The sequence below is a fragment of the Perissodus microlepis genome, chromosome 17 (genome assembly GCF_051167445.1).
Source record: "Perissodus microlepis isolate ML-2025 ecotype Zambia chromosome 17, ASM5116744v1, whole genome shotgun sequence".
In the NCBI taxonomy this organism is placed as follows: domain Eukaryota; kingdom Metazoa; phylum Chordata; class Actinopteri; order Cichliformes; family Cichlidae; genus Perissodus; species Perissodus microlepis.
The window spans coordinates 30,798,422-30,813,013 of record NC_140477.1 but is presented as its reverse complement, the minus strand read 5'-3'; the positions used below and the strand labels follow the sequence as shown (position 1 = coordinate 30,813,013).

Here is a 14,592-nt window from a genome sequence, read left to right as displayed (position 1 = left end):
TGTCCGACTTTCAGACTATTTGTAAACTGATGCTCTCTCATTTATTCTCAGCACATCAGACCCCACGCCCCACATCTGATAAACCTGGCTGTGCCTTCTGACCAGATTAGGACACAGCTGGAGAAGCTACATGACTTCCACTGCTGAAACAAAAAAATTCCCAAAAATCAGCTAAATAAAGTCGTTTTTCTTCTTCTTCTTTAGTAGTTATTTAAGATGCACTTAGGAACAGATATTTTAACTGCAATATTTAAATAAGTTGGATTTGGATACCGGAAAACAGACGACACCTACTCTTGTGCTCCAGTCTAGTCTTCCTACAATGTAGGTGTAACCATCTTCATTGTCATGCCAACTTGTAACCATGAAAAAAAAGGGGGCCTATAATCTGCCCTCTGCTCCTCCATCATCCACTCTCAGACTTTCTCATCATTTATCTTTTTCACACATGCACAAACACACACTTTCACCAACACCAGACATTTGTAAGTGAAGTGGGTCAGAGGGCGGAGGAGATGAATGGAGGTCTGAATAGCAGGATGGAGAGATGAATGGATGGCTGAATTAATGGGAGAATGGGTGGATGGATAGATGGATGAATGAGAGAAGAAGATGTAAAGAGGTCAGAGAAGCACAGACTGGCTGCGCTCCAGCACAGGCCAAGGGCAACATCTCTTCTAAACTTGTTATGAGAGTGAGTAAAACTTCAGGCTGGACCGATCATTTAACTGATGATGGTGGAGGATTTTTTAATATTTAATTCAAGACCTTTTACACAAAATTGGAGGGAATGCAGGGATATCTAGTTTGGAATGGACCGGTAAAGAATGTAGATGTGGGAAATGTCCCAACAGGTTAAAATGTTAAAGAAAGGACAGAGTAAGGACAGGTATTTTACTCGATATGTTCATTCAGCATCTGAAATCATGGGCATTATAATAAATAAGATCAATAAGATCCCCAGCATAAAACTTAAGCGACACCAGTGATTGACTACAATGAGAGCAGACTTGCTTTTGCATGGTTTTTCTTTGTCTGGTACATCAGGCCACCAATAGCTTGCTAATTTGTGGATTTCTCAACATGTAACAATGTAACTTTTAGCGTTATTATCCTTTTAAAGTGTTTCCTGCTCCAGTTTTCTTTAAATATCCAGTGAAAAAGAAAAAGCAAAGCCGATAAATATGAGGATCACTGACTTCAGCAGCATCAACGGTGAAGAAAGACAGCGTGTGTAGGATGTCCTTCAAGGCGACACGGCCTGTTTCGTATGGTTGGTAGACCTTTAATAAATAAACCTTCTCTATCACAGGAACAGATTCCCTGCTGAGACGGATAGAACGGGCTCACATCTAAGTGAGTGTGCTCCGGAGGAGTGTGTGTATTGCCGGGTGTATGTTGGTATGTTTGCTGCTCGGTATGTGTGGAAGAATGTGCGTCTCGGAGCACATTTGTCTAAGCGTGTGTGTGCTTGGTACATGTGTGCGTGTGTGGGTCCATTTGTCTTGTTACCAGTTTAAGCTGCCAAAGTAATCACCATGAGAAAGACTCTGGAAACGAACTCTCTAACCTTCACAACCCCTGCCCTGGCAACTATAAGAGCCACACACACACAGACACACACACACAGACACACACAGACACACAGACACACACACACACACACACACACACACACACATTTTAAATAGATATTATGCTCCGAATGTGGATGTGTTTTTTTTAACATGACCAAAGTTGCAAATAAAAATATCTATGCTCTGTATGGCATTATAGTGACACGACAGGCTTAATATGGTCATCTCAGGCATGCTATTGTGGTTGTACAACTTGTCTACTGGTTGTCTACTGTACCTACTGCTTAAACCTTTTGTTTGTCAGTGACAACGAATCAGAAGAATTCTGTCTTAAAAGGAGCTTTTTGGGAAAGGAGCTAAAAGATCTTGTTTCGGACAGTGGATGAAATGAGACAGCATCAAGTTCCAGTGTAAGATAAATAGAATGTAATTATTAATAATTAATAGAGTTAAAGAATTAAAAAAAAAAAAAAAAGCGTGGAGCTAGAAAGAAGCATAAAAGTGTCAGTTTTAGGTAGCAAAAACAATGACAGAATTCAGCTCATTGCATGTGAAATACAACAGGATAGGATAACATACTGGGCTGGAATTTACACTGAATGGTGGGTAAATGCTAGAATAAACTGAAACCAATACAGTATCTCTGTCTCCTCAGTATTAATGCAACACGGGGTGCTGTAGCTTCTGAACAATAGCAACAGTACGGACAGCAGGAGCAATACTTCAGCTGCTGGAGGGAGAAATGAACAAGAAATTGGCCTTGAATTGTCCATGCTTGACAAAGTACAGCAAAGCCTGAAAGTTATACCTCACTCAGGCTCAAGCGATGGCAACATCTAGAAACATAAATTTGTCCCATTATCAGAATCTACTCTTGTTTTTTCATCTCATCTCTGACCTTACATTCAGTACATTTCTGTATCAGTTAATTCGTGTTTTGTGTAGTTGATATATATATATAAGTATGCACACTAGATCTTAACTGAATATAGAACTATGAGCAGAGCCAGTTATAGGATAAAATCCAATATTTAAATATATTAGTCAACATTTTTTTTCTTTCAGAAGCAACAGTTTTCTCTAATATTTGTTATATCCAGCTATTTATTTACTCATTTATACTCTTCCAGACTCTGCACAGATCAATTTGTTTTTGTGCCGTTCAAATGTGTGCTGCCAAGAGGAAAGTTACAGATTCAATTTTAACAGATACAACATCAACACTCATAACATGGCTGAAGGGTGTTTCTGCCATCTCTTCTTAGATGTTTATTTTCATTATAAATGCTGATGCCAGCCAACAATAACAGCCGGCCAATAAATCAGGCTCTAGCTATGGGTGCAGCTGTCACTGGGTTTATCCAACACTGATAAAGTAAAAATGGTGAATAACTGGTGAAATTCAAAAGGAGAGACACAAATGCATTACACTGCTAACACAACATCAGCTCTTTGCAAGCATCCACATACAGCATGCTAACGCAAAGCTAGCCGGAGCCTGAACTTCAACAGGTAACATAAGCAGTTATGGGCAGAGTTGCAGCGTTGTAGCCTTCATTTCTACCTTTTCGTGTTTCTAGAGTAGAATCACTTTGGCGATCGCTTTTGAGTCTGTTTGGTCTGGTTTTCAACTTAGCTTTGTGTGCAGGCACGTATGTAAACACAAAGAGAAAGACCTTATGTGTCCTCATGAGGATAGAGATTTGTGTTACTGTGTGGAACTGTAGCCTAAGGATTATATTGTTAACTGGTAATGTGTCTCAGGTCATTTTACAGGGTAACCTGAAAGCAAGTAGACAAATTCTACCTGTTTTTTGGTACATCATAGTTGTAAAAAAGCATCTGTCACAGAATAAAACATATCGCAATGCACACAGACCTCTCTACGACATCTTGGCCGCTCCAGCATGTGTGCTGCTCCACTTCCATCTCACTTTCACAAAGCATCTCTGGCAACTCGGTGAAAAACCACTGGTACCGCTGGATAGAGCCCTCAAACTCTCTGAAAAAGAGTAGGAGTTGTGCACAGCTGAATGCTCGGGTTGTTGTTAATAAGAGTAGAGGCGGTGTACCATATGCCTTTATTTGTCTCAATTTAGACTGTCAAGTCCAATTCGCTGCAAAATCCCTTCTGATAGACGAAGGCATCAAAAGGAAGCCACACAGACTCACTTTAGATAATGACTGTGTAATAAAAATCTGATATTTGGGTTCATTTACTAGGTTTTCTTAGAGTTCCAAGTTTAGGAAAATACTATATCATTTATGTGGAACAATTACGTGAATTACGTGATTTTACCATGATAATGTAATGTAATGTAATAATACAGCCATAGAGAATCATTTCATATGAATTTCTTGGAATATGACTACTTTTAATGGCAACAGACACAATTAAGGCTAGATAAAAAACACTGAAAACTTAGGATAACACAATGGAGACGAATGGTTGTCCTCTGGCTTCTTGATTTTAGGGTGATTTAATAGTTCATAAATACAACAATTACCTTGATATTTTTTTCAGGTTTCCACTCTTCTCCCCTCTGCTACCTTTAAGAGGGAATGACCTAGTGACAAACACAAATAAATGAACAATTTTTTTCACTTGATTTCCATCAGCAACATTATAATCAAAAGATGTTCTGGGACCTCCTCGCCTTTTTACACACATATGTGGAAAGCACAAGGCATATGTGACATATAGAAGCCTGAGTTTGAGAGAGGAATGGTAACACATTCAAAAGAATGCAGGCAACAGTGACAACAGTCAGAACATTTATGAAGTAAGACAATGTGAAAAGAAGGCATTGGACTTGAAGTTAGTTACAAAGAGGCTTGGAGGTATCCAGTAAAATATGCAGCCAGAAGCAGCTTAAATAACATGTCATATATGAAATTTGCCAACCTAACGCCTCATGTGTGTAGGATAATAGCTGAGCCATCAGCTGGTAAGAGCTGCTCTCAGCTGATTGGGGGCTGAGCTTTCTGTTCTGCTTAAACTTATACTATGCCCATACTTCCCCTGCAATACGTGAATGACAAATATAAAAAAAAATAACACTACTCCATCCTCCTTTACAGGCCCCAAATATTTCCATCTTCTCTAACAATAAGCAATGCATATCAGCAGATCCAGTATGTTACTCACCTCCGGGATTGCAGCCGCAATCGCCGATGAACTGGTGGACCAACTGAAGGAGGCAAAGTCGCAGGCGACCTCTCCAAGTTTGCTGATGTTGTAGTGTGCACGGTAGTTGACTGTGGACCCATCATCACAGGACCAGCTGCCTGGCTGCCGCACACTTTCTCTACCTGAGGAAACACTGGATGATAACTTTGGGCTGCTTTTCAGAGGAATGCTGAATGATGTACATGGACTATTATGCACGTTTATCTAGACCACGTGTCATGTTTAAGATGTGTTCATTAGTATTGGTAATTGGATAAACTGAAAGACAATGCTAGTTTTTTCTTCCTTGCAGTAGATTTCCTGGAATTAGACTACTTGTCAATATGCTCAGTCAAACTGGCATTACCAGTTGGAGAAGCTAAACTTTGACTTATTTGACTAAGTGCTCTGCTAAGTCTTTATTGCACCAAGGATGTTGAAGCCTGTGACCACTGACTCATGTCATTAGGAGGCATGCCACGTGCCCCGTACCTTTAATAGCTGGTAGTTTTTTGGTTATTATTGCAATAAATACACAAAAGATTAGCTTCATACCAATTATTCAGTTATAGAATGGGGATGGGCAATTAATTTTTCCCAAGGGGCTACATGAGGAAATGGGACCGTTTTTGGAAGCGCCGATATTAATTTCATTTCCTTATAGATTTAACAGTGTAAGCTTCCACGACTGTCCCATCTACTCATGTAGTCCCTGGGGAAAATTCATTTCCCACACCTGCATTAGTGTTTAATTTTCTAACACTGGTTGTCAGGTTCTCTAAGAGAACAGAAATCAGTGTTGTCTTAACCTTAGCCTTAAGTGTAGCCAATATTTCATTTAAACAACTGTCATGCGTCGCATGAATGAAGAACTTTGATCAAATATTTAATGAAGGGGCATTTTCTTATCAGCCACAATTAGCAGTGCAATTATGTCTGTGTATGTTTGTTTACCTCTCAGGAATCTACTCTACTAAGTCCACAATGTTCTCTCAAAGTTGGACGACTACTCTATTGCTTCCTCCAACAGTGTGTGCATGCATGCATGTGTTTGTGTGTCGTCTGTTTGTCTACAGATTAGCCACAGAAACTTTCTCATCACTCTGAACCAAGCTGCATTCTGGGTATCGGTTGTCCCGCCAACCACAGTCTTTGTCTGGCACTGGATCTGTATTCACACTCACATACATGCTCACGCACACACACAGACTGAAGGGAACCCCAGATTCTCTAAAGAGAATGAGGCTGTTTTTAGCCCATCTAGGTACAAGGCTTTTCTAAGAAGCTCCAACTGCCAGGCTGAAAGAAACCCATGGCCTTCCTTCCTCTGTGTCCAAAATTCAAATGACTTTATTATTGAGGCATATGTGTAACGATGCTTAGGGACCGGATGCTCATCTCTTTTTTTTTTTTGAGTTTGAAGCACTTTAACATTACATATTTAAACTTTTTTTTTCCAGTTGATTTGCATCCACATGACTACATGTCATATTCTAAACAATTATAAGTGTAGCCAGTATAAAGCAAACCAAACATCATCCCCAACATCAAATTATCTCTTTTGCTTACTGTGGCTGTGATGCGTGGCCCATGCAGCTGCGCATGCAGTATGGCATCATTTACATGGTGTCTCACAGCTAAGAGAGCTAACTCCATGCTGTTGTGGTTGCTGCTGGTTGCTAAAGTAGCAGCTAGGCGTTGAAGCAATACCACCAGACTCCCCCAGGGGCCACCCAGCTCAGATACACCCACCTAGAACACAGAGAGGAGAAAAGACGAAGAATGAGAAAATGCAGATCACATACTGTGCTTCCTCTGAATCAGAGAAGACTATCTATATCTATATCTATATATATTCTCTTTAAGTCTTTACTCAAGATGAATTTGAATTTGTTGTTGGATTTCTGTCTTTGTTGTCTATGATTTCTGTCTGTCTAACGTTTCACTGTGATTTTGTGCTTTTTAGATATAATTCAATTTAACTTACTAACTGAATTTCTCTTTAAATACATTGTTTCCTCCACCTCTCTGTTTGCTCTGCGTGGGTTTTTCTTTCCTTCTCATTACTGAGGAGGATAAACATGTTCAGAGTTGTTGTTGTTTTTTTAATCACACTTTCCTTGCATCCAAGAAACTCTCAAGTGGGATGAACAGTGCCATCTTCTAGTTTTGTGCTATAAAGAATTCCCCCTGGGCGCTGGTACAGCTGTCCAGCAAATTTCAAAGCAGACTAGTAAGAAGCACGGAAGAGACTGCCAATTCTCTTGGCAATGCTCTTGTTATCTGTCAGTCAAAATGTAATGTGGGAATGATCTGTTGGTGGTAAAATTCTCTGAATGATTCAGCAGAATGAGAGATGGCTGCATTAGTGCAAATTTGGTAACTGTCTCGCCCCTTGACAGCGGGATACAAATTCTCTGGTGCCTCCCACGCATCTAAAACACGGTCTTCTTCAAATCACACACTGAACCCAAAAGGGAGTCCAGTAGGTTTTGAGGTTCTGCAGAGATTACAAATGAGAAGATTTAGAAGAGCAAAAGTGTCACTGCAACAATATATGTAAAATGTTTTCTTTCTAAAGCTGATCTAAACAGGACTAAACTCACTTTTCTTGCTGGGTTTATTCACTGAGTACAAAGAGCAATCGGGTGATTATCTAAGATTAGCATAAAAAGTGTAAGCTAGCCTGACTTTAACCAGTTAAAAATATATGTACCAGAACCTCTGGAGCATAGACTGTACAGTGGGGAAAATCCCCTGTTGAATTTGTAACCTCGCTCACTTTCTGCATCAAGTACTAAGTCATGTTTTGCTTGGAGATCAAACACTTATATCACTCCATAACAATTTAAATCGATAAATCGATATATAATTATTTTGGTTATTTTGGCTGATATTCTGTCTCTCTCCATTAAAATTCAACTACATTAAAAATTGAGGCTGTTAATGTTTTTGTAACTGAGCCAACTTACAAGTTCAGCAGGGGATCAAATAATTACACTGATCAGCCATAACATTATACCCACTGAAATGTGAATAACACTGATTATCTGTTCATCACAGTACCTGTTAGTGGGTGGGATACAGTGTATTAGGGAGCAAGTCAACATTTTGTCATCATAGTTGATGCGTTCAAAGAAGGAAAAATAGTTAGGCGTAAAGGATTAGCTTTATATGGCCCAAACTGTGATGGCTAGATGTGCGGGTCAAATCAGCAAGAGTGGGAGGCAGTGCCTTTCAATTCAGTTCAATTTAATTCAATTCAGTTGTATTTACACAGCGCCCTCCCATTCTACTTTTAAATGCTCTAAGAACAACAAGTAAGCCTGCAGTGCCTGTGCAAAGTGCTCCAATGGGGGGACATGGTACTATAAGGTCATTATGATAAAATGGGAACTGATTATTTAAGACCTTGTGTGTGAGGAGCAGGATTTTTAATTTAGTTCTGGATTTAACATGGAGCCAATGAAGGAAGCCAATGTAGGAGAAATCTGCCCTCTCTTTCTAGTCCCTGTCAGGACTCTTGCTGCAGCAATTCTGGATCAACTGAGGCTTTTCAGGGAGTTTTTAGAAAAACTTTATAATAATAAATTACAGTAGTCCAGCTAAGAAATAATAAATGCATGAACTATTGTTTCAGCATCACTCTGAGACAGGATGTTTCTAATTTTAGAGATATTCCACAAATGGAAAAAAGCAGTCCTACATACAGTATTTATTTTACATTGAAAGACAAAAGAGTAACAATCTTGTTAGATACAATAGTTCTAAATTTTTATATCCCAGTACAATGACCTCAGTTTTATCTTAATTTAGAATCAGGAAATTAGAGGTCATCCTGGTATCCTGTCTTTAAGGCATTCCTGCATGTGGCGAATAAACTTTGAACTTGAACTTGAACTTGAACTTTAACTAACTGGTGTGTATTATTTAGCTTCATGGAAAGATACAGTTGGGTATAATCTTCATAACACTAAAAATGTATGCTATGGCTTCTAATGATACAAGGTTCAAGATTCAAGGTTACTTTATTTATACCCGTAGGTAAATTTGCTTTACAGAAAAATGATAGCATTTGGCAGACACATGTTTGGTAATTAGACAAGATGACTCAAATCAAAAAACAGGTCTTATTATGTTTAGTGACGGCGGCAGAAAGAAATGTTAAATCAGACATGAGACTTCTCACACCACTGAACAAAGTCATCAATGTCTGGACCATGACTAGTTTCGCCCCCTTTCAGTAAGCTGACAATAACAGAGTCATCTGCATATTTAACCTCCTAAGACCCGAACTCTTCCACAGCATTTTTAATTTCTCTTTGATATTCAGGCTGATTGGGACCTGATGAATGTAAAAACAAAGAATTAACAGTTGTTGTTTTTTACCTAACTTTTGTTTCTAAGAAAAATGAGAGCCACATATGAGGATATTAGTTTAAAATTTTGATAGAACAGTAGCAGTATAATGTCCTCGTAAGTGGATATCAGGTAGTTGTAGAGCAAAATTGAGTATTTTGGTCTAAATAACCCAAAATGTGATGTCCACATATGTGGACACCAGTTCCTAGGAGGTTAATGATGGCCCTGTTTTCATATCTGCTCTGACACATGTTTGTATAGAGAATGAATAATAAGGGCGATAAGACACACCCTTGGGGAGAACCTGTCGAGGAGAACACTGGGTCAGACAGAACCCCATTTATTTTCAGTCTTTGTGGCCTATCAGTTAAAAAATCTAAAACCCAGCCCACCAGGTTTTTCCTCATTTCAAACTGTTCTTAAAGTCTTTTGATTAAAATATAGGGCTGTATTGTATTAAAAGCACAAGAGAACACATTATGTATTTGCAAGGATTTATTAAAAATAACATGAAATATAGGATTGAGTTCTTAAGCACAATATTTAATTAGGCGGCCACAAATGTTATCAGGACCCTGGCTCTTGTTAACATTAACTGTACGAAAGGCCTGAGATCAGTGCTGAGTATCTTTCAGTTCCAAAATATGCTTGCTAAAATCAGAAGAACTAAAACCAGCATAAAGCACATTCAAGGCGATTGCAAAATCTCTGTCTGAATTAAAACCGTCAAAAATGATCTGACTGCTGTTCTGGGGAATTTGCAGCTTTGCTATACTTTTTCATACATGTCCAGGCAGACCCAAAATCTTTTGCAGCAAATTTGCTTTCAAGAAGATTTTTGTAGCTCACAAGGATCTTTGGTGGCTGTCTGAAAGTCAGAAACAGCCCCCTCTGTCATGGTCCTGGGTGAGACCCAGTGTTTTGTGTTCAATTTATATTTCTTGATTATTTGCTATTTGTGATTTTAGATTAAATGAATTTAATCAAATTTTGGAGTAAGCTGGAAGCTAGGCTAAGTGACCAGGAGGGAAGATCAAGATGGAATAACGTAAGAATCCAAGGTATCACAGAAGACCACAGCTGCATGTGTGGAAAGCATATCAAAAGAGAAGCTGGAAATTTGTCAGACAGTTGACCTGAACATAGAAAAGGCACTTTGAACTTTGTTTTTAAAGTTACCAGCATGGGCCCGTCTGTTATTCATAGTGGTCAAGTTCACCAACTTTAGAGCCCAAGAAGATGTTTTGAAGCTGGCCCGACAGAAAAGAAGGTTTTTATACCAGGAAACATGACTAAGCGAGATGACTCAGGAAGCCTTGTTGGGAAAATACAGAAGCAAAGAAAGCATTAAGCGAGAGGAAAACTACACTTCCAAACTCCCTTTCCTGTGAGGCTGAGAGTTTTCTACAAGGGAGTGTCTTAAAGCTCAGCAGAAGAAGTCACCAAGGATACGGCTCCCGTTGGGCTCCCTGTGATGGTACACAATAAAATGAATGAATCAATGTGGCTCACACCATGAGCTTTGAAATCGACGGGCCAACCAGCAGAAACCCATCGGCAGGGATGAAAAGCAAAACTGGTCACTTTCAGAAGGCAAGAACAAAGAGATGCTCACTATGTAGACCAAACGTCCCATCGTACCGTGAGGTAACAACATTACAAAAGCTTCTCTTTTCTTAACATTACGTTATGTCCTCTGATCCCTTATAGAGACAAGATCAGTGACTATAGGACAGATTCAGAACACACAGTGGAGACAAGTATACAAATGACTCTTTGTGATGATGTCTTAAACAGAGACACAAAACAGAGATGAGGCAACAATCGCATTACTGTGCATCTGTGACTGCTGGACAATAGTGATCACACAGTGCTACTTAGAAGACTCTTTAATGCTAAGACATAAGTATTCTTGTTTTACACACACTGGACTATGAATGTGCTAATGACTGCATGGACCAATTTATACGTGTAAACGAGGGCCCTCCGTGAGCAATGCAGTGTTAGAAACTGCCCTCAGAAGCAGCAAACAGAGACCTCAGAACAAGAAGACCTTCTGATATTGATCTGTTCTATCTTCTACATGTAATTTTTTTATATTTGATTAGCTGAGGGGAAGGTTTTTTGCAAACATGTCCTTCGTTGTAATTATATAATGGAGAAACAGACAGCTTCAGTTAGTCTAGTATCATACGATGTGAAGGCTATTACTAACTAGAGGAAAAAATCGGTCCAGCATAGCATTGTTATAGTTTGCAAAGCATTATTGTCTCTGTCAATACACTGACACCAAATACAGATTTTATAAAATAAATTAAAATACTCATCACCAAATACCATCACCACAGGGCTAATCACCAAAATCCTAAGATAACATTAGCCGAACAACGTTACATTAAATCGACTCAAATGGAAACCATCCAACACTGGCCACATTTAGATTACCAAATCTATCTTATAATTCAGAGCAAGCAAATGGCTCAGTCAAAAAACAAATAGGACGGCAACCTCCTTTCATTTACAACAAAACTGGTGGCTTCTTGGTGATGGCACTCAATTCTGTGACTGATTCGAACTTGTGGTGACTAAGTAGCTGCCCACAGCTTGAGGGTATCGGACAGTCACCACCACTTTTGATCATAAGACAATTTCTGCAAACAGTTGCAATCTGACTGGGACTGACAGCAATCGCTCGCAGTGAGGTTATTAAAGGTTTAAGTGATGAATGCAGAGAATCTGGTGATTCCCAGTTAAGAGAAATAAAAGGAGAAAGGACAAAGCAGGCATAGTTTTCATACAAGAAACTCACTTATGAGACTCAGACCATACCAAAGTCATAAGTGTCAGTGACTTTAACTCAAGGTTGAACCCATACGAGGATGCATCAGGTATTTCTTATCACCAGAATAATCTGTGATGTGTGGCATGAATTCAATCCTAAAAGTAGGGATTATATTTTCTTCTCAACATCTCACTTATCCTACACTAAGACTGAATGTCTTTTTAATGTTAAATGATTAAGGATATTGAGAGAATTGGGTCGTGCTGAACTGGGGTAATGGATCTCTCTCACACTCCACTTTATTTGGATTTGGGGAATTCAGAACAACAATAATAGATTTTCATTTAAACAACCACTAACTCCTCTCTCGCTGAAAACATTTAATTGTATCCTTCAGACCAGTGAAACTCTCATGGGAATCGCAGTTATAGCAAAGGATGGGAATGCTTTAATTATAGACATGTCAGTTTTGAATCAGGACTCTAATCTTTTTACTTCAATTACAGCCAAAAGATTAGAAACAATACTTCCGCATATCATTCCATCAGATCAAACAGGATTTATAAGACAAATATAGGTGTAACACAATATTAGGCGGCCAATACCAATAACGCAATACATGAAAAAGTACTGAGGCTAATTCAGGTTCTGATGATCTTAATGGCTTATAAATTAGTCTCAGTGGCTAGATACATTTCTAAACTATACATCGGACTGCAAGAGTTAAAGGGGATACATAACGGAAAACAGGAAAAGGAGGGGGATTTTATGTTACAGTTGGAAACAGGAAAAGAAACAGTGGAAGGTTAATTATAAGGTCCTTCAAGGTTATGTGCTGGGACTAGTTCTATTATACATTCATCCCTTAAGTGTTATTATTAAAAGGCACAGCATTAATTTTAATTGCTATGCACATGATGCCCAGGTGACACACACCAGAGAGCACCACATTCCCCAAAGTGCAATGGTTATACTAAAAGTTTATGATAAATTATACTAACAACAGCTGCCTTTTATTACAACAATCCAAACGCTTTCCTGCAGTTGCACAATTTCTGTAAAAATAGAAATACCCTGCCTCAGGGTGATGCTGGAAAACTAACTCATGCATTTATTATTTCTAAGCTTGACTGTTATAACTCATCATTATCAGGCTCTTCTGAAAGCTTCCTGAAAAGCCTTCAGTTTAACAGCAGCTAAACTGAATGTGGGACCATATTTTTCCGTACTAGTTTCTCTTCATTGGCTGCCTGTTAAATCTAGAATATACAGACCCCCCCTTGCTAAGTTTAAGATTAGGTTTACACTAGGTTTGTAAACTGTTGGGAATCTTGGATTGACTATGCATCATCATTTGGATCAGTTTTTGTGTAATCTGATAATCATTTGAGATTATCAGATAATCATTTGAGATTATCTGATAATCATTTGAGATTATCAGATAATCATTTCCGCTCCATAGTTGGTGAGCTACTCAAGCTTTTGGGATCTTCATTACTTAGAAGTACAGAGGTTAAATCCACATTTGCCATAAAAGAAAATAAAAAATATAATGTGAAGCTGGATTGTGGAGTTATGAAACACCACGTACATTTTTGGATCCTAGAAAAAGTTTTCAACAAAAAGAAAAAAAAGTTCCTCCTGCTGTTTTCTCTTTAAGTTTACTTACTTTTACAGCCTTTTGTTGCCCAATATTGTTTGAGATGTGTGACCAAATTGAGCTAATATGAAAAAGTAAAATGTCACACTTTCCATGCTTGACATGTTCTCGATGTTCTGTTGTGAATAAAATATGGCATCATTGGTATTTAGTTTTACTTACATTCCAGCAGCGTACCAACTTTTTTGGAACTGGGGCTCTAGATAATAAGCAAAGGATGGGTTTTTTAAAATAGTCAACTTCCAAAAACTTACCAGACATCCTCTCATGATGTTGATACACAGTCCAGTACAGGGCCGTATCAGTGTGAGTCCTCTGCAGTGGGAACAATACTGCATCCTCACTAACCCTCGCAAACAGTCTCTGGATAATGTCGCCTTCTCGGTCGCGTTCACAACCTCTCCAGCCAGTCTCAACAGTCGGCTCAGCGCTCGACCCGGCCCGAGTGCTCGTGACAGGCTGCTGACGAGTAGGCGAGGATGAGGTCCAAATGGGCTGACGTCCCGCCGTGTCATGCGCAAGCAGTCATCGTGACTGGTTGAAAGGGAGTTATAGGTACGGACTGACATTTGGCCTATACCAGGGTTGAGCAGGCGGCGATAGACCAGTGGGAAGAGGTCATTGTAGAATCGACGCACAGCACTGTCCAAGGAGGAATTAGAGTCTCCAGAAAGGTGCCGTTTGATGTCAGTGAACAGCTGAAACACAAGAGGGCGACATTCCGACGCCAGCACGGAGTAGGCACTGTCAAACAGAGTGCTGGTCAGATTGGATGTAAAAGAAAGTAGCATCTCAAAGTGTTCTGGAATGAGAGAGAGAAAAGATGGAAAGATTTTTGTTTTGTTTTTTTAAATTTATTAGCTGTGTGCACCTGTGCCAAACATCTATGGAGCTATCAAAGATAAGGGTTAGCAAAGCTGTCTAGATATGCGAGTGGTCTGTTTAAGAACCCTTCATGTTGCTGTCCCAAGAAAGATTCAAGCAGCAGCATTTCTGTAAGATGGCTTTTTCATATACAGCAATTATAATCTCATCAGGGAAG

General features: G+C 39.2%; 1 protein-coding gene across 2 annotated transcripts in view; it reads right to left on the bottom strand.

The window, feature by feature from the left end:
• The window catches only part of LOC146369890 (glypican-5-like), a 55,337-nt gene that overhangs the window by 34,160 nt on the left and 6,585 nt on the right, over window positions 1–14,592 (bottom strand). For both annotated transcript variants that reach the window (XM_084909619.1, XM_084909618.1), the window contains exons 3-7: window positions 13,805–14,352; window positions 6,316–6,498; window positions 4,726–4,889; window positions 4,085–4,144; window positions 3,457–3,579 (exon numbers count right to left, since the gene is read on the bottom strand). In XM_084909619.1, the coding sequence (XP_084765745.1) occupies window positions 3,457–3,579; window positions 4,085–4,144; window positions 4,726–4,889; window positions 6,316–6,498; window positions 13,805–14,352 (1,078 nt within the window). The remainder of the gene's footprint in view (window positions 1–3,456; window positions 3,580–4,084; window positions 4,145–4,725; window positions 4,890–6,315; window positions 6,499–13,804; window positions 14,353–14,592) is intronic.